Raw genomic sequence first — 19,783 nt, 5'->3', positions numbered from 1 at the left:
ACGGGTTGCTATCTATCTCTACTTGCTAGGGTTGGCACATGCTCAATATTTATACAAGTATTTTTTTTTGTATCCTGAAGTATTTTTGTTTGTATTAATTTTTCATTGTCGGGTTGGCAAGGTAATGATTGATGTTATTTGAAAGTCATCTCGTATGACATAAACTAACAATGTTTATAGTTATGTTTATTTACTTGCCACGGGCTGACATCTCTGTCAACTTGCTAGGGTTAATACACTTTCAAAATGTATGCAAAATATTTGTATACATTTTGTTTGTGATTTTAAAGATCTTGTCGGTTTTTGTGCGTTCTTATTAGCAACTGTTAGGCTGGCAAGATGATGATAGTGATTTGAAAACTATACGTAGGAATATTACATTTTAAAGGTTTATAAATATGTATGTAACAGACATTAAGTTAATTTCCTTCATTTGGGTTCATTTGTTTTGGTCAGGATCTATCTCTACTTGCTAGAGCTGACTCACGTTTGAAAAATTGTGTACGAAAATACTGTTGGAATTTTAGTTAGTGTTGTGAAAAAGCATTATGTGTTATTTTCTTTGTTTTGGTCTCATTTCACAGTGACTGTCACAGAAAATATGAGAAATGCAAACATTTTAACATAAGTCATATGTATTTTCGCATAGAAAATGCAATTTCAAATTTGTTGTTGGTGATAAAAGTATTAAAAGTCATTCTTTCTCGTTTTTATTTGTAATATGAGCTATCTCTAGCGGTTAGGGTTGACACACGAAACATGAACACGATAGGTAGCCTGTTTTGTTTTCTGTGTTAATGACATCGTCACAATTAAAATGTCACAAACAAGGTAAAATGCGTGTTCGCGTTAATTCCCGTATTCTATTATACATTAAACATGCAACGCGAGAGTTTAAAAGTTTAACCGTCACAATTTTTGCTACTTCATTATTCTAATATACGTTCTTAATACGATTATGAAACTTAAATATTTTTAGTCCACTACTACTTGCATAAAAGCTATACCAGGTTATGGACCAATAAATCCCTGCAAGGATTTTGTTATAATTACCTTTTAAAAGCTGCGACAAATCCGAGAAATCTGTGAAATTAAAAACTGTTTAATTTTCGTGAATCCCGCTCAATACCTTTGAGACGCATTAAGCCGCGCCGACGTCATTACCGGGTGTCATGCGAGCGTTTACGAGCGTGACAGCCCTTGAACGTTCATGAAAAAGTTATGTAATTTGATTTTATTTCAACCAGTATATTATGTATCTCTTTTGCTCTCTGATTTCTGAACTACCAGTAATTTTCTGAAGTATAAGGCTATATTTTAACCTATATAATCCCTAAAAGCTACCTTTTTATGAACAAAAAACTTTGTTAAAAAGATAAATAACACATTAATTAGCAGATAGAAAAGTATGTAAAAATGAACATTTAAAGTGATGAAACCCGTATAAGTTAACACTACCACAAAGCCATAATATTTCTACTATTTATTTCGGTCACTTTTCACGAACCGTTGAGTACAGGCATATTATTCTCCTCCCCTGCAGACTGCTAGCCATACAAATCACAATATTAATCACTAGCTGACCCGCACAACTTCGCTTGCGTCACATAAGAGAGAATTTTCCCCGTTTTTGTAACATTTTTCGTTGCTACTCTGCTCCTAATGGCCGCAGCGTGAAGTTATATAGCCTAAAGCCTTCCTCGATAAATGGGCTATCCAACACTGAAAGAATTTTTCAAATCGGACCCGTAGTTCCTAAGATTAGCGCGTTCAAACAAACAAACAAACAAACTCTTCAGCTTTATAATATTAGTATAGATAGTATAGATATACATTAAAAATATCTCTTATATTATCCAGGTAGCAGCCCTGCACCGTTATTTGTAATACATAGTTGGCTCGTAAATCCGTAAGTTTATCGTTCAAGTTTTTTTTATCACCATCAGGAAAATAAGAGCACTTACAAATGTGTTTAATGGTTTTTTGGAAACTGCTAGTTTTGTGGCTGTTTTATTACTTTGAGGTTAGTTCTGATAGGTTTCGGAAGATCATTGTTGCATGGGGTTAAGGAACGGACGCCAAAGGTCCCGTGAGAATTAGAATGGGAAAAGTCGGGATTAATCGGGCAGGTTTTGGATTTTTTCGACTATTCCTTGAAGGGAAACAAAGATCTTCGCCTGAATAGTGGACTTACGACCTATCCTTAACTAACAAACAAATTGATCAATAGGTTGGGTTTAGTTATTGTATAGCAACTTGATCTATTTTCTAACATCATCAAAGAAAGTCCACCAAATTAATATTTTATATTTATATATTATATCATAAATATAATATAAAATAGACTCTAAAATATTTTCTTTTGATTTACCCTTTTACTAAATACCAGTACACCAAAATTATTTTGGGACCCACCACTATTATGAAAAGCACTCACAACCCAAAGAACAAACCTACAAATTCCCCTCCATTTATCAAAGCCCTCCATAAACCGAAGTATGTGTCAATGATAGCCCAAACCACGACAAACTCAAGCCCAAAATATTTCACCAAAGGCTTTATTTAATAATACGTATCCAACCCTTTAAAAATACTCGTTACTTTATAAAATTAAGGTTTCCGGCCCGGGTTGGAAATAGCCCGTGTTTAAAGGAACCCGGGTGAATAATTAAGAGCGGTTAGCAGCGGAGGGTTAACTCATGCGTCGTTAACCCGGTTAAGGTTTGGACTTCACTGCCTAACATTTTTCGTTGTTGTCCAACATGTTACTTTTGTTGACTCGTGTCAGGACAAAGTGTGAATTATACCTTAGATTTTTTAAAGTATGATAGTATAAAAAAATAGTATTTTTAAAAAATAAGTTATTACCTCTGTAACGAATTTAAACGATTATTTATCGCAAGAGATTAGACGAGACCCACTATAAATCGCTGTCTCATTTTAGAGTCAAATTCTCCATGGAAAATAAAGTCTGATAGATCAGATATAAATAAGTTCTTCCAAAATACTTAAATAGCACTCATTTTGATATATTTTTTTTAATAAACAGATAAAAGTAGCCGGAAATGTCCATGCGAGAATTGAAATTCGAGCTACTAAAACTGCAAGAAAAAAGCAGCTACAATGATCATTACTTTATATATACAAGTATACATAAAGCCTACATTTAAGTACAATACATTAACTAGATAAACGTTTGCACAACACTTTCATAAATGCCCTGCTAAGACCTTAAGCCCGCCCTTTTCGGCCTAATGTAACTTAAGACCGGCTCTGTACCATGGAATAAAACAAAACGTATTTGTATTTAGGTTTAGGATATTGTAAAGGTTAATTTAATTTTAAATAGGATAAGTATATCATATTTTTCACTCAAGACTTCATCATAATGTTGTGTGTCCGTCCTACTCAAAATGATATTTAAATATACTAATAATAATCATTTAAATGAAAAACTCTTGGAGAATGAAATAATGAAGTAATTTTTTGTCTTTTTAGTGAAAACCACTTAACAAATTTGGATGATTATAGGACAGTTTAGATACAAATTATAGCCCGAGTATTCTTTTCACGTACATGAAATCGAACCACAGCCGTCGAAGTATACTTAAAGCACGCCAAAATAAACTCAGTTGGGTACATATAAAACTTCATTTAAAACCACCCTCAATTAAAAAGCGCTGAAACGAATTTAATACTTCAATACAAACCTTTTGTATTCACCAATACAAAACACAACAAAGCCCAAAAAAACATCCAAAAGACAACAACTACTTATTGAAACTTTTCACCAAAAAACCCTTGTCGAGGCTCAAGGTTGTCACACCGCAAGTTTGCGAGTTTCTGCTCCCCTGAAGGGACTCGCAACTAAAACTAAATTCCCTGCGGCCACTTAAATATTTGCGTTTTAAACTCACTTCTTGACAACCCTGGGAGTGTGTGCGCAGTGAGATTAGCTTACTGCTTTGTTTAACTATTATATGATTGTTTGATAATGTTGTGTAATGAAGTTTACACATCAAATTCGCCGAATTGCCGACGCTTGTCGTCACCAAAATGTTTTTTTTTATAAAACTAGCTGACTCGTGCAACTTCCCATGCGTCACATAGGAGAATCTAAATGTTTCCCGTTTTTGTAACATTTTTTACTGGTACTCTGCTGCTATTGGTCGTAGCGTGATGATGTATAGCTTTCCTTGATAAATGGGCTATCTAACACTGAAAGAATTTTTCAAATCTGACTCGTAGTTCCTGAGATTAGCGCGTTCGAACAAACAAACTCTTCAGCTTTATATTATTAGTATAGAAAAAAAGCCTCTGGACTCAAAGCCTATCCCCTTCCTCGTTTGGAAGGAAACCCGTGCCCAACAGTGAGACAGTAACAAGTAAAAAAGAAAAATAAAAAAAAGACAGTGTGTTGAGAGGTCGGCGACTATTTATTACAGGTTTTTGTTGTTGCTTATTAGTGCACTCGCTATAACAAGTCTTTATTTCGATCTATTAGTCGTAGCGTAGACAAAAAAATGAGTGATTGAATTTAATTCAATTAAGATTTTAAAAATAATGTTGTCTAGTTTTTAGTAGTAAGAGAAAACCGTATGATAAGTTTATGTACCTAAAGTATTATTTTCATTCAAACCTAACATACTTTGTACACGAGGTAGTTTTTAATCAAAAGAATATTGTGAATCAAACTTTTACCAGTTAGAGACGATGTCCACCTCAAATTATGGTCAGTAAAGATGCCAAACAAATAGCAAAACATTAAAAGTCCAAACTCTAATTCTAACAAACCAATTTGGACCGGAAAAAAACAACCGAAGCGTAAGTAAAAACAGATCGTTTTGAACAGAACTAATAACGAAAAAACATACCGCAAAGGAAGATATAATCGTATATTTGCCAAAAGTACGTTATTACAGTAACTTTTATACCCACAAACCGTACAGAGACCTAATAACATTATGTGTGTCAAATATTCTAGAGAATTTCTTCGAGAAATTTCCTGAATTTTCCATATTTTTGTTGGACTTTTTTTGCTTCGGTGGGTTTAGTTATTCGTCCATGGTTAAGTTTGCAGACGGGTATTGGTCTTGAAATAATATTAGTAAATCGACCGGCTAATTTGGTCCATAATTTGGTAAATATACGTGACTAGATATAAACTTAACGCATGGCTTGCTTATTTTTATTAGTGTTAATGTCACCGCTTTTAGAATCGATTAAAACCTTTGTTTGGAGTTATTGGTGCAAAAGTATTGAGCCTGAATGCTCATTGAGCATTCAATCGATGTATTTTTAACACGATTTAGATGCTAACTTCTAAGTTTTAGATTAAACAACTGCGGTTTACAATAACCTTACGTATTACGTATATTAGTTGTCAACTAGTGCACGTCAAATTGATAGTCACTATTCAGTACATTGCTGCTTTGATGCAACGTTTTAATCACTATTATCTATAGAAGAAGAATAAAGAGAATACAATGTACAGTGTCTTTTAAATACTTGTCAACTAAGGTATGTGATATTCCCGTGAATTCCTTTAACGTTTCGATGATATTGTTTTACATGGCTTTTTTCAGTATCCATTCAAATCAGAATAAATGCGGTATTTATAAACGTTTAATTCTTTGCGTTCTTTTGCTTCGTTAATATTTGTATTACACTGTTTTTCAATAAAATTCCGAGAGTAAAATTTTCCAATCGACTCATTTGTTTATCGGCCGGAACCGCAAAATGCGATTAAACGCATTTCACTTTAATCGTGCTTTTTCAGCCTCACTAAGGCGCATTTTTATGTGAAAGCAGCATAAAATTATGACATATTATGCATATTTAATTTCCGTGAAATCCTTAAGTACTATTTCCTGATTACAGAGTTACAAATTATCATCAACGTAAGCCAAACCAAATACGTTTGTTACCCCCGGTTTCTGAGTACATTTAGCCGTAGTTTATCTATTTAATAGCGCTTTTTATATGAGTTTAAACGCTATTGAATACATAAAATACTGCTAAATGTACCTCAGAAACCGGTGGTTATTGATTGACGAAGATTTATAACTGTTGCTTCTAAGAATCGAATCTGCAACCCTTCCACTGTTAGTTACGACCTATGTTCAAGCCTTACGTGCGTAATAATCGCTACAATATATTCAAATATTCAAACTCCACCAACACTATCAGAACGAAAGGTAATTAAACCGTAGCATTAAGTAATACAATATGCACTGAGTTCCTTTGAGCGGAAATGTGCTCAAACTGCTTAAATATGTTATAATGTGCTTACACTTCGCTATGGATTATAGTCATATAGTGACTAAGCTAGTGGTATGATAGTTTTAAGACTTATTATTAAGTATACCTTGGGGAAATAAGCACTGGTATATACAGCCGATGGTGAAAATTTTCCAAATCGGGAAGAGTGTTAAAGAGTTTACCGGGCCTACTATGTGTTACCTTCATTGTAGCAAAGAAAACAGTTAAAACCCGTTTATATATAAACTACTGAACGAATTTTGATGAAATTCCATAAATTCCATATATGGGATAGTTTTCTATCCTGGGAAACCCTTTTAGAGCTGTAATTTGTCTTATATAATTCAAATTCGTTTAATTCACTCTTAAGGAAACTTATTTCAACTGCTTACAAAAACATGATAGATCAAATACAAACCTACATATTCATAACAACTCATAATGTAATGCAATCCGCAATAAAAACCTTCGATTGAATACAATAACGGTAAATACATTGCCTCATAAACTCTTGTTTTATCGCACATCGAGCTACATCAAGCAGCATTGAATACCGCTCCCATGTACCAGTGTCGTTAAATGTAATCTTTGTTTAATGATACCTTTTATTTTATTGCCATGATTTGTATCCGAAAAAGGGTATAACAATTCGTTGATTTCAATATGAAGCTTTCGGTTGATTTGAAATTTTCGCGATGAGTATCGTTGTGGATTTCTATTTTCTACACTCTATTCTCTATAAATTGACTTCTTGGCAAGAATACAATGGAAAAAAATTGTTTTAAATGAAGTCACAATTACTTTATTAGCTTTTCTTAATCCTACAAATATTACAAATGCGAAAGTTTGTAAAGAACTATGTATGTATGTTTGCAATTGTTTCACGAAAAAACGCCTAAACGGATTTAAATTAAATTTGATACATGGTTTATAATCTAGATTAACTCATTGAACTGACTAAACTTGACTTTTACGAAAGAAAGCCTTTGAAAAGGCGGCCGAAAACTATATTTATTGTTATTACCTACCAAATGCATGTCTCTTACTTTTCTGTTTGTCAGGTCTGCTATGAAAATAGGCAGCCAGTAGACAGAACAAATACCTGCATAATGAATAGGAACTTAATAAATACAAAGTTTCAATTATCAAAAGTTTTTAAGCTACATAGCATAATAACTATTTTTACCATTGCATAATCTTTTTAAATAAAACTGAACCGTACTAAAGCAGTTTACAGTTGAGAGCGGTTGAATGAGGGCGGTATTTGAGTTGAGTCACGTGTTTGAGTTGTCAGCGGCCGCGCCCGCATGCCCCGATATCATCTGAGTCTTCACTTACTTGGATAGAACTCACACACCGTTATGGACTCGATAAGCACTTTGAATATGTTTTCTTTTTGAAAACTTTTTTATTCTTGTAGTAGATCTATTTTTTTTATGTATAATTGATAATTTCTTCCAACTAAATTAGAGTCATCTCCAGTCTCACCGGATACAGCTGAATACCAATTCTTTGATTACAATACAATTTATTCATATTTTTTTATCTATATTTACCCATTATTATCTTTTTTTTGTGTCGATATTATTACGTGACGTGGTATTTAACTCAAGTAACTGGGTTGTGGAGGTCCGATAGGCAGTCGCTACATGTAAACTCTAAGCAGACTCTAACATAGTTGGAAGAAAAGCTAGGCTGATGATGATGTCGTGTTTAATGGTAAATTATATCTTAGCTTTGAAACATTTACTGTTTATGTAGATGAGTTCTATTTTAAACAAAATCTTAAATTGTGGAACACAGGAGGTTCTTTTTAGGTCGAAAAAAGAACTCCTGATCAAAAAGTGTAGGGACAATCTAACTCAACAATCATCTATGAAAAAAATATTTGAAAAGGCATTTTTAAATGTTATTGTTTAGTTTAAATAAATAAATAAATCATTAGTATCGATACGAAGTTACGGAGACAAAATATCAAACAGATTTTATCTTTGTACAAGTACAAAGATGACCAACAAATGATATCTTTTCTAGAGCACTCCAGAGAATACCCGCGTTTTATAATCATAATTAGACAGCTCTAGATAAGGTTTTGTAATTATATTTTCTTCATAAAATTATGAATGATATTTCCAACTTCCGTTTTACTAAGGAGTATTTCGAAAACTTTACTAAGTTTATTACAAGTTGCATAAATAATTAATGATATCGTAATAGATAACTTGCATCGTTTTAACAGTTTTTAAGCATTGAGTTTTTTTCCAACCATTACAATTCTCAGTCAGCCAATGTAACCTGCGCCGTAACCTCAAGCATTGCAAAGTTAAAATGCATATACGCGTTAATTCCCGTATTCTACATCCATACTAATATTATAAATCCGAAAGTAACTCTGTCTGTCTGTCTGTCTGTCTGTCTGTCTGTCTGTCTGCTACTCAATCACGCCTAAACTACTGAACCAATTTGCATGAAATTTGGTATGGAGATATTTTGATACCCGAGAAAGGACATAGGCTACTTTATACCCCGGGAAAATGACGCATTTTCTGGGAAAATTCAGGTGGCGAACGAAGTCCCGAATAATCAATATTATAATGGCATTTAATTAACAAAATTCCGTTGTCATGGCAACTGTTTCAATGACGGATATGCCTTAGCGCAACTTCGTTACATATATAAAGAGATATAAATAATTTTGAGAATATTTTTCGTGAAAAAAAGCATATTTTGTATCATCACGCTACGACCAATAGGAGCAGAGTAACAGTAAAAGGTGTTACAAAAACGTGGACAATTCGGACCCTTTCTCTCTTATGTGACGCAAGCGAAGTTGCGCGGGTCAGCTAGTTCTATTATAAAGTAAACGTATACAGTGCAATGCGAAAGTCTAAAAGTTATGATGTTAATTCTCGGCCAGTATTGTTTAAACCCAAGCAGCATAAAACCTTTGTTTCAGACAAACCGTCCCAAAGTAAACAAATCGATAAACCGATTGCGGCAAAGCAGTATCGATATTAAATTTTAATTATTCGATACATTTGTATTCATTACGCGTTAGAGTGAGATTTCGCGATAAAAACGACGTAAAATCGTTCGTGACGGGCCGGTTCATGGTGTCACTGTACAGAAAAATAACAGAAGACTATGTAGCGAAAGTTTGTGTGTTTATACCGATGTTTGTTACTCTTTCATGCAAAAAGTACTAAACGGATTTAATGGGTACAGGAGTAGTTTATAATCTGAATAAACACAAAATACTTTTTGCTTCGGGATATGGTTTCACGCGGACGAACTTACGAACAGAAGCTAGTGGTGCAATAAATTTAATTCATTACTGTCCCATTGCTTGTTAAAGGTATCCGAAATGAAAAAGAGGTCACATCTTGAGTCCACGACACTGGTCTGTGGATAAAATTTTGCATTGCATCAAAATCTGTTTAAAGAACTTTCAGACATGATGTTTTGGATGATGATGGGTGTTATCCTTTCTACATATCATTTGGAAAGTAATTGATCTCGGGTTCGAGTTATCAACGATTAGTGTGCAAGGCGAATACGCTTAGGCCACTCGACTACTGCTCTATACTGTAGAAATATAACGGTTGGTTATTCAGGAGATTATTATTGATGGCGTTATTGCGTGATTCATTCGAGAGCTTGTGAGTTTGAGTACGCTTTCACGCACTTGCTTGAAGAATGAGGAAGTGGATTGTTTTTATTTTGGTATAAATATATAAATATTACGCCTCTAAATTACAGATTGTGCTCTAATCTGACGAAAACAATGCACTAAAACTTATTTATGACATATATATGTTACTGTAAAAGCCCGGACTGTGGTCAATCCTGAGATTTTCCGGTAAAACCTAAGATTTACCAACTCTCAATGGTAAAAGTCCGAACAAGCCAGAGTTTAAAAACTATGTTACGATGTATAAAAAAATCCTCCTTCATAACTATGTTTATAACTATTTCACGGTATAATTATATACTGCGACATAGTTATAAAGAAGGAGTTTTGGGCAAAGCGACATGGGTAGGTTAGGTTAGAAGGCTAAGGTGGGAGCGAGCGAAGCGAAGCTCCCACCTTAGCCTTCGTGGTTATTTTTTTTTAACTACCCAGAAGGAGGAGCCTCGCGAAGCGGGGCTCCGGCGACATCTCGACATCATCAAGTGAATATAGGTAAAAGTTCGAAATAAAAGAATTGTTCGGACTTTTATCATTGCGAGTTGGTAAATCTTAGGTTATACCGGAAAATCTTAGGATTTACCACCGTTCGGGCTTTTACAGTAACATAAACTTGAAAAATTTGGGATATCTTTGCATAGCATAGTTTTCTGGAATGCATTGTTCCAACTCCCGTTCACCGAAATAGTCCAGACTCGAAAGTAATAAGTTACACATATGTATGAATATTTGATTATGTCACGGTTTTTATACCCAAAAGTGTAGGTAGAGATGTATGAAATACACCTTTTTTCGCTATGACCAATGCAATGTCAGTCCCATGTAATAGTGGCGAGGCTATTCCCATCTATACTAATATTATAAAGCTGAAGAATTTGTTTGTTTGTTAGTTTGAATGCGCTAATAAATTAAAGCTCGGGAACTACTGGTCCGATTTGAAAAAATCTTTCAGTGTTAGATAGTCCATTTATCGAGGAAGCCTATAATGTATATAACATCACGCTACAGCCATTAGGAGTAGCAACAAAAAATGTGACAAAAACGGGTGAATTATGATCCATTCTCTCTTCGGTGACGCAAGCGAAGTTGCGCGGGTCAGCTAGTATATTATATTTTTAAGTCAAATGAAAAATCAGCTGTTATAGTTTTATTTGTACAATTGCGTGATGTAACATTGCATGTCGCACGCTCATTATCATTTCAATACAATAATGTACTGCTATTACTTATTCAGATATCGCCGTGGAAATTACACAAATATTTTATGTTAATATTTTAGGTATGTTCATTATGTAATGTGTTGTGTTAAGGGTAAAGTTTAACCTCTGATTGGGAGTTTGTAGACTTCATCCACCTTTGAGAACTTTACTGTCTAGAAAACTCTCCTTCCTCTCTTAAGCACCTTCACAATACTGTCTGCATCACCCCACGGTAGACTGGCAGGAAATGCCCCTGGCATTAAGTTCGCCTTTATGCAGCTTAGAATAATAAGTTTAAAATAAATAAATAAAACTTTTATTTCTATTTTCGTGTCTTCAATTTTATCAAAAGAATGTAATTTTATAAAATTCCTTTCAAAAAGTTCTTAAAGAACATTCATGAGTTCATGTGCTCACAACAAGCAAGGTCATAGCATTAAGTATATAACAAGGGACAGTTGTATTTAAATCACATACACTTCTGACTTGCCTTTAAACTCCCGATCATATAAACCTAGCTCAAGAGATATAGATTCTCAATTTGGAACAAAAATATATTTTTGTTTCAGGTCAACAAAAGTTCAATTTACCGTTAGATAAGAAAAAAATATCAGCTAGACTACTGTATAACCTGTTCAGTGGCGAGTTTAAAACGTGGGTACAATTTGTTCAGGATCCCGTTACTATCTTTACACTTCGGTTCATTTAGAATTTAACAACCGGATCGAGAACGTCACGGCGATATCGCGATCTTAACCAATTCTCTTTTATTTTCTTTACTTTGTTTAAAAACATTTTGTAACGTGATTATTTTTAAAGTTTTTATTTACCTTTTCTAGGTTAAGATATATCTACTACTCAGTATGTTTTTAAAGATATGCAAACATAATGAACACAAAGGTGTTTTTAATTACGAATAAATCGACTTAAAAGTGATACATTATTAAGACGTACATGTAATTATTATGTTTTCATGTAGGAACTATAATGTGAAACGTTTCAACGTACATATGCACTATTTAAGTAATCATATTTTAAGTTCTATCGCTCAATGTCGTCCTAATTTAACAAATTCAACTAAATCTTCTTAATGATAGAGCTACTAATAAGAATAATAATTCCCGATTGATTGCTTTATTTTTTAGGACAAAGAATGCTTACGTTTATCTCAGTATCCAGTGTTCAATTTCATCAATATTGATCAAACTATACATAGAGTGTACGCAACGTAATTTAAAATCCAATTAATCCATTGAAAACGTGACATCACCAGAACCAAATCAGTTTTAAGCTAACGTTCCTAGAATAACTGAACGTTATCGATTTATATCAAAATTCGTACAATTACGTAATTCCGGTATAATTACATTTGATTGGCGCGATAATAATGAAATTGGCGTGCGGCCGCCTGTCACACCGTTATCGATTCTGATCGCGTGCCGATAGTAATAAACAAATATTGGTCGAGCACGTAATGATATTTTATTAATGTCGTTTTGTGTGCGGTGTGTACGACGGTTGTTAGTTTATTCTGTTTATGCGTGCGGCTATTGTTTGCTTGGGGACTAATGTGTAAATGTTAAAACAAAATGGCCGTAGCTATTTCCATACGTTGGCAATTAGGCATGTTTAGACTTGGATAGCAAATAACTTATATTTTATGACCAGCTTTGTCGAATACTCAGCGTGTTTTGGGAGACTTAGTAAATTACTTAACCTTAATTTGTAGATTCGTTTTATTAAACAGTTAGTTTATGTGACTGGCAAAAATAATAACTGACTGAAATGAAATTGCTACCATTATTGTAATTCACTGCTTCTACTATTAGTTTCTTTCACTTATTGGATTTTGGTTCAAAGGATACGAACTTAGATTTTGTAAAAATTATCAAATCAATGATAGAGGTTACTTTTGTGTGAATGCATATTGTTCAAACAACAAAATGTATTTTCATTACAACATTAAATACCCAATTTTCATCACCGACTTTCTTTTTCATTTGTTATAACATTTAATTTTGTTATAAACGCATATACCAAATTACACTACGGTGTAAATGCATCCGGTACAAGTGAACGTAATTACAGAGGGCCGGCGTCAATAGCGAGTGGTTGCGAGTATTGCGAGCGAGTGCGGCTGTGACACGGTTACAATAACCCATCCACTCGATAATTGACCGCTCGCCTCGTCCAACCAAACTGTATTATGTATTCTCTGTTTTTTCGAACGTATTTAATAATAGGGTGATGTTGCGAGTGGTTTTTGTAATTGCTGTTTTTTGGGTATTGATCTGTACTATAGCGCGATTTTCATTTACTATCGACTTTCAACAACCGGCTACTAAATGAAAAAAATTGAATTAAAACCTTATCAGCGCCTATTGTAGGCAGCGTAGGAACTATTTTTGTAAATTTTGAACATGAAAATCTCGATATACAATAGTATCGACTGTCCAGAGTCGCGCTACTATATTCGGTCGTTACAAACGGTCGAACTACGTCATAATCAAAAGGATTGTTTATAAGTATGGCACCATCGGTAAGTGCGAGCGAGAGAATCCGATAAAAAGACATGATGCAGTTTGCCCATGTAATGGCCCGAGTGTAATTTACCTTAAAGTAGATCGCTTGTACATTGTGAGAAAAGTTATTGAAAGTAGAAAATAGTTCTTTAAGTACGTACGAAGGAAAAACCACTGACAAACCATCACCAAAATTACATCATCATTATTGGTTCCTCCCCAGCAAGTACCAGGCAAGCATCAATAACAAAGAGATGTATCTACAAGTGTCCACAATAACCGTTAAGCCATTAGCAAGAGTTGCGACATCGTGTAATGGCCCTCACGCCATTATCCGCGACATTTAATCGTTTGCTTACAGTTTACTTGAGATTTATTGTCAATGATTAACTATGTCATTAAATGTTATACTAAGTAAAGGCTCATTTACACGACGCAAGATATTGCTTGCCGCATACAATGATGTTTGTAACAATAAAGGGCTGCGATACAATGCTTGAGGACCGTTTGAACTATATCAATATTAATGTTCATTAAATAATCGGGTCTATCCCACTAGTCCCGTTGAGTTGTCCCGTGACGGGACAACTGGCACTATTTTGTCCCAGTTGTCCCGTGGCGGGACAAGTGACACTGTTTTGGTGCCAGTTGTCCCGTTACAGAAAAATCACGGGACTAATGGGACAGACGGAAGGGTCAAAACAACTGGTTCCATTGAGTTGTTGTGTGACAACAGGTACTTGGGTAAGATAGCAGATGATGAATTGTACGCTACTCTATGTAAACTTTAAATTCACAAGAAGTTTTTTTTTACCATTTGGGTTTTTCACTTTATAATTAAATTGACAAGAGTGTCTATATCTATGACCTACCATACCATAAAGCATTATACATGCTTATCCGAAATTCCCTACCTGAAAAAACATAATGTAAGGAAACTAAAAATATATTGTTAACAGGCCCCTGAAGCAGCTCAAACACTCAAGTCAATTCAACATGTACCTAATGTAATTTCAACTTATCTACTAGAAATGAAGTAAAAATGTACTACAACACAACGTATAACATCTGCTATCTTACCAAAGTACCAAGTACCTGTTGTCACACAACAACTCAATGGAACCAGTTGTTTTGACCCTTCCGTCTGTCCCATTAGTCCCGTGATTTTTCTGCAACGGGACAACTGGCACCAAAACAGTGTCACTTGTCCCGCCACGGGACAACTGGGACAAAATAGTGCCAGTTGTCCCGTCACGGGACAACTCAACGGGACTAGTGGGATAGACCCAAATAATCATGTACGAGTAAGTTCTGTTCAAGACTGAATTTTTGACTTTGCGATAAGTCCGAAGTTGGTTCTTTCATTGAGTTTCACTTCACTTTAATGCAGTGGTTCCCAACCAGTGGTCCGTGGAAGACAAAACTATACATATATGGACCGCGAATGATTTAAAAAAAATCAGGTTGATTATTGCACTTTATTTTTAATATACTACTACTACTCGTACTTACATAGTGGTCCCTGCTAACAAGAATAGTAAAAAAGTGGTGCCGGACTAAGAAAAGATTGGGAACCCCTGCTTTAAAAGGTTACTTTTTTACGATATATGCCGACAATTTTAAGGAAATGACAGTTTTTAAATGAGACTAATATGCTGACAAAGAAAATAATAACCTTTTATTATTCTCCCATTTTTAAATAGGTAGTATATAGTATAATAATAGACTAGTATGAACTTTCGCAAATCGGTTCGCAGAAACCGGGTGTGAAATACTCGTTCAACTAGTGTTATCGATAACAACTGTTACAGGTGTGTTAACTTTACCTATAAATCTTACTTTTAGAACTTGTTGAAGAGTTATTTTACTGGTCTACATTTCAGAAAATATACTTGGATAGTCTAGCTAAGTTTTAAGGCTAGAATGAAGTAAAAAGCAGGTACTTTATAGCCTTTTTCTCATACTCTCTCATACTCTAATACTACTACTACAATTACTACTTCATACGTACCAAAAAGTAATTTATTGAATTAAAGTCTCGCCCATCCTTAACTTGCTTTTAACAACGTTGCTTCACCTTTGCGATTGTAGTAACTACATGGTTATCACTATACCAAAAATCACACGAAGTATGAAACTTTCAAATGTCATTTCGTATTCTTAACTAACCTACTGTAATTAAAAGTATTTACCACTAAAACCGCCTCCGTTTTGTCGTTCAAGCTGCAAGTTATTTTTAGCACTATGTCAATCTAAGATCGAATAGCATTGACGTACTTCTCCAGACCACAGCGATGTTGATCGAATGCCTTCGGGAATATTCGGGAATTTTTAATAAATGCCAAACATCTTCCGGTCAGTGTTGACATTTACAAAATACCTGAAGTTGCAGGTAAAGAAAATAGGAAGAGATCTTTCACTCTTTTTTACCCCTTTTACACCTTAACCCACTTTTCGTGTTTTATTTAAAATATATTGATTATTCAACCGAATTAAAAAAGGTAGAGGTTTTCATGAACAGCGTATTTATTTAAAAAAAAACAGCTAGATTTTAGACAGCTAGATTTAGTGTCAAATTATTTTATTCACGACATAAAAAATAAGGAAATCCTTTCGAAACATATAATCAATTCTAATAACTTATCCAGAATCCTCTCAAAACCTTCACATTACATTTTCCCCTCATACACACACTCCAAAACTGTCCATACATGTCTATCGAACAAAACACCACAAACACAAAACAATACCGCGACGTCCTCAAATTGACCTTTTCCCTCACTTTATTAACATCTTCCCAACAAAAGGAAAACTTATATAATTTTTTTGTCAAAACAAAAGTTCGCCTCCCTTCAACTATTTTCTTATAGTTTTGTACAGTTTAGGTATGGTCCCAGTTTGGGGAAGTTAAGGATTGTAATTGTCACAAGCGGAGAGCGAAGCGGAATATTATGCTTTATGTGACGATATGTTCGACGACGTGTGTGATATGTTCCTTTAAAAATATATCTAAGATTATACGATTTTTTAAACTCTATTTGACAGGTCTCATACACAGCTGTACATAAAGTACAATATTTTTTCCATAAGATGCGTAGTTATTTGTGTGAAGCTGGAACAAGAAAGCGGGGATCGCTGCGATAAAACAAATCTCTGTAATTTCAATAAGATCTGGTCTCAATATTGTATTGTTTCACTGTCCTAAGTTTACTAGTTAATCGTTTCGAATCCGCTTCTCGCTCCTCTCCGCTTTTCTCAGTCCTATCCCTAACATATCAGTTGGTAAGGTATAAACTTTTGTATCAAGTAGATTGGCCGACAAAGCTGGCCTCTTTCGGTGATTGCACTGAATATTTCATTGAGTCTATTCGATTAGTGAACGAGTTAGATATATATCGTACCGGTTGAAATATTGAGCCGAGCTACGTGGAAATAATTAAAAGGTTTTTGTTATTTTTTAGAAAGGCTTTTAGTGATTTATCGTCTTTCTTAATGGGTCAAGGAGATATAAAAGGCTTTTAATTTATACCATATTCAGGAATATTAATAGTTTGTAAGGATCGAACCAAGAACCAAGTGGCGTTGTTTTGTCTGTGCATACCCCTTTGGGTAAAAGGCCTGATATTATATAGGTATATATGTATTATTATGTATCTCTGTAGAAATTTGGGTAATAAATAAATATCTTGCTCTAACGGCAAAGGAAAACATTTCGTGATGCACACGCACACCTAAAATTTGTTTAATACATTTTTGAGAGCAAACATAGTAACAAACTGACACTTGGCCAACGTGGTGCACTGAAGGCCTAACCCCTCTCTCATTACGAGAGGAGAGCTTTGTCGAACAGTGGGACAGTAACGGGTTAAAAAAATACCATAGCCTTTAGTAAGGAGGTTGTGGAATACGTATCATTAAGTGCATTTAGGTAATTAGCAATGACATCTGACTCTTTTTGCAATAAAACCACAGTGGTTTTGTTCGAAAAAGAGATCTTAAATATCATTATCCCATACACAATTAAGCGAACGCATTAATTAAATCTGTTTGATACACCGATAACATTGAATCGAATTCGTAGAAGTTCTTATTAATTGTAATCCAATTATTATCAATATTACATCATTAATTTAGCTTTATACATCAGTAGCAGTAAAGTCAACGAAACCTCCTTACTGTATTACTGCTAGGCAAGGATTTCTTCTCCGGAAATGAATATGTATACTAAGATAAAGGTATCAATCTATGGGCAGTAGCCTGAAATAAATATTTTTTAATTTGAATCCTGTTTTTGCAATGACAAGCTGGTTAGGCCTTGAATTCACCACGATGTCCAAATGTGGTTCCGGCAAATAGAAGTGAATATGTCGCAGATAAATAAACCGTTTAATAAACAGTCTAACTGCTATACAAAAAAGCAACACTTACTTAAATATTATAAATATTATTTGTTTGTTTCAGGTGATGAGTTCATATTCCGTGACTCGTGGGGCGGTATCAGTCTCATGTTCGCTGCTAATCAGACGCACAAAACACTTATGCCAAACACCACATACGTAAGTATCTAAGTACAAATAGTACTTGAATTACTTCAGAAATCGTTCTAGAATTTTTAAAGAGATTTTAGAGAATTAAGTTCTTTATACGTTTATCGCACATTTTTTACTATGCTTCATAACACGACAACACGAGTGGAAACATCGTACTTAGTTCAATAATTACCTTTCTTAGCCTCACAAAGTCGGTCAAAATGTGACCGCTGGCAAAAATGATGAAATAACTAAGAAAGTATACACAATGTAAATAATTAAACCGTATGTGATTCAGTCAATCATAAGTATATATAGCATAGGAAATAGTATAGCAGAGTTTTGCATGGGATTATAAACTTTACACTTTACTTTACTTTGCTACAGTTACTTCAAAAATTCCTAAACAGTACTTGTTTCGACATTGATGCGTCCTGACAAGACTAAGAAAAACACATAAAACACGACTCCATGTAACCTCAAATTAACAGTTTATAAAATTCCTTTATCTGTTTCGTCAATGTTCTTAAATCGCTGGTTTCCCAAACAAGAGCCCGCCTGAATCGGCGCCGCTGACATAATATCTGCTTCAATGAATTTCTTCGTGACGTCCTGAAGGCATAATTTACTTTGTAGAAACACAATACAGGGCTGGTAAATAGTTAGGAAAGAATATTCTTGGTGAAAAGAATGCTTAGTCATCTGTCTGGTTTTGTTAAAAGATGGCGTTGTTATTTTTATACAAGACTTCTAGAATTTGATAGTTATGGTCGTTAATTAGACATTTTTGTTGCGAGATAAGTAAAGGAAAGGGCGTAATTTTTTGTGTGTAAAAACAGTTTTTTACATACAAAAAATTACGCCCTTTCCCCTAATGGTAGGGAGAGACTTACATACTCAAAAATGTATTGAATGTAGTTTAGAATGCACCATCAAACTGTAATTTGTATCAAATTTTTAAGCAAGTTTTTAAAAGATTACCCATCGCATACAACCGATTTTTACAAGAATATAACACTTAACTACTAATATTGTGTATCTTGAAAATGGAAATAGAAAATCACCATAAAAGCCTCAAATTTATTGTTATTCAACATGATTACGGATTACAAAAGAATTACGAAAGAAAAACGTACTAAACAAACAAACAAAAATATCCTCGCCTCAATTTATATTTCCAACAATTCCTCTCGAAGACAATTTAACGGTGTTTAACCTAGAATTCAGTAATTGTATTGTGGTGTTTATTTGCCTCGGTAGTGACAACCCTAGCGGCTTTTAGCCTTCACCGCTGTTTATTTTAGCGGTGCGTTTGTACTGCGTAGGCGCTAGGGTTGGCAAAGTTTACTTGTTTAATTAGTATGAATGATTGATTGAAGTTAATGAATGGGGTCATAGTCGAAGTAAATTGGTATTTCTTGTGTTTCCAAGTACTGTGTTCAAAGCTACGGTTGGCGCTTTAATTAGGTTGTGTACTTTTAAACGAAGGAAAGCCAATAAGTCAGGGAAATCAGTACAAATTGGTGAACTTGAAATACTAAATTTATTCTTGAATAAATAATATGGAGCTAAAATTAAGTCAAT

The 19,783-nt window shown here is 34.2% G+C and overlaps 1 protein-coding gene across 3 annotated transcripts in view; it reads left to right on the top strand.

Annotated features, from left to right (window-relative positions):
- Positions 1-19,783, top strand: part of Dpp10 (Dipeptidyl peptidase 10) — a 199,759-nt gene that overhangs the window by 118,736 nt on the left and 61,240 nt on the right. For all 3 annotated transcript variants that reach the window (XR_012960016.1, XM_076129312.1, XM_076129311.1), the window contains exon 4: positions 18,132-18,226. Coding sequence is in view for 2 of the 3 variants with exons in the window: in XM_076129312.1 (XP_075985427.1) it covers positions 18,132-18,226 (95 nt within the window). In the remaining variant the exon portion in view is untranslated. The remainder of the gene's footprint in view (positions 1-18,131; positions 18,227-19,783) is intronic.

Source organism: Anticarsia gemmatalis, chromosome 22 (genome assembly GCF_050436995.1).
Source record: "Anticarsia gemmatalis isolate Benzon Research Colony breed Stoneville strain chromosome 22, ilAntGemm2 primary, whole genome shotgun sequence".
In the NCBI taxonomy this organism is placed as follows: Eukaryota; Metazoa; Arthropoda; class Insecta; order Lepidoptera; family Erebidae; genus Anticarsia; species Anticarsia gemmatalis.
This window is presented reverse-complemented; position numbering and strand designations above follow the sequence as displayed.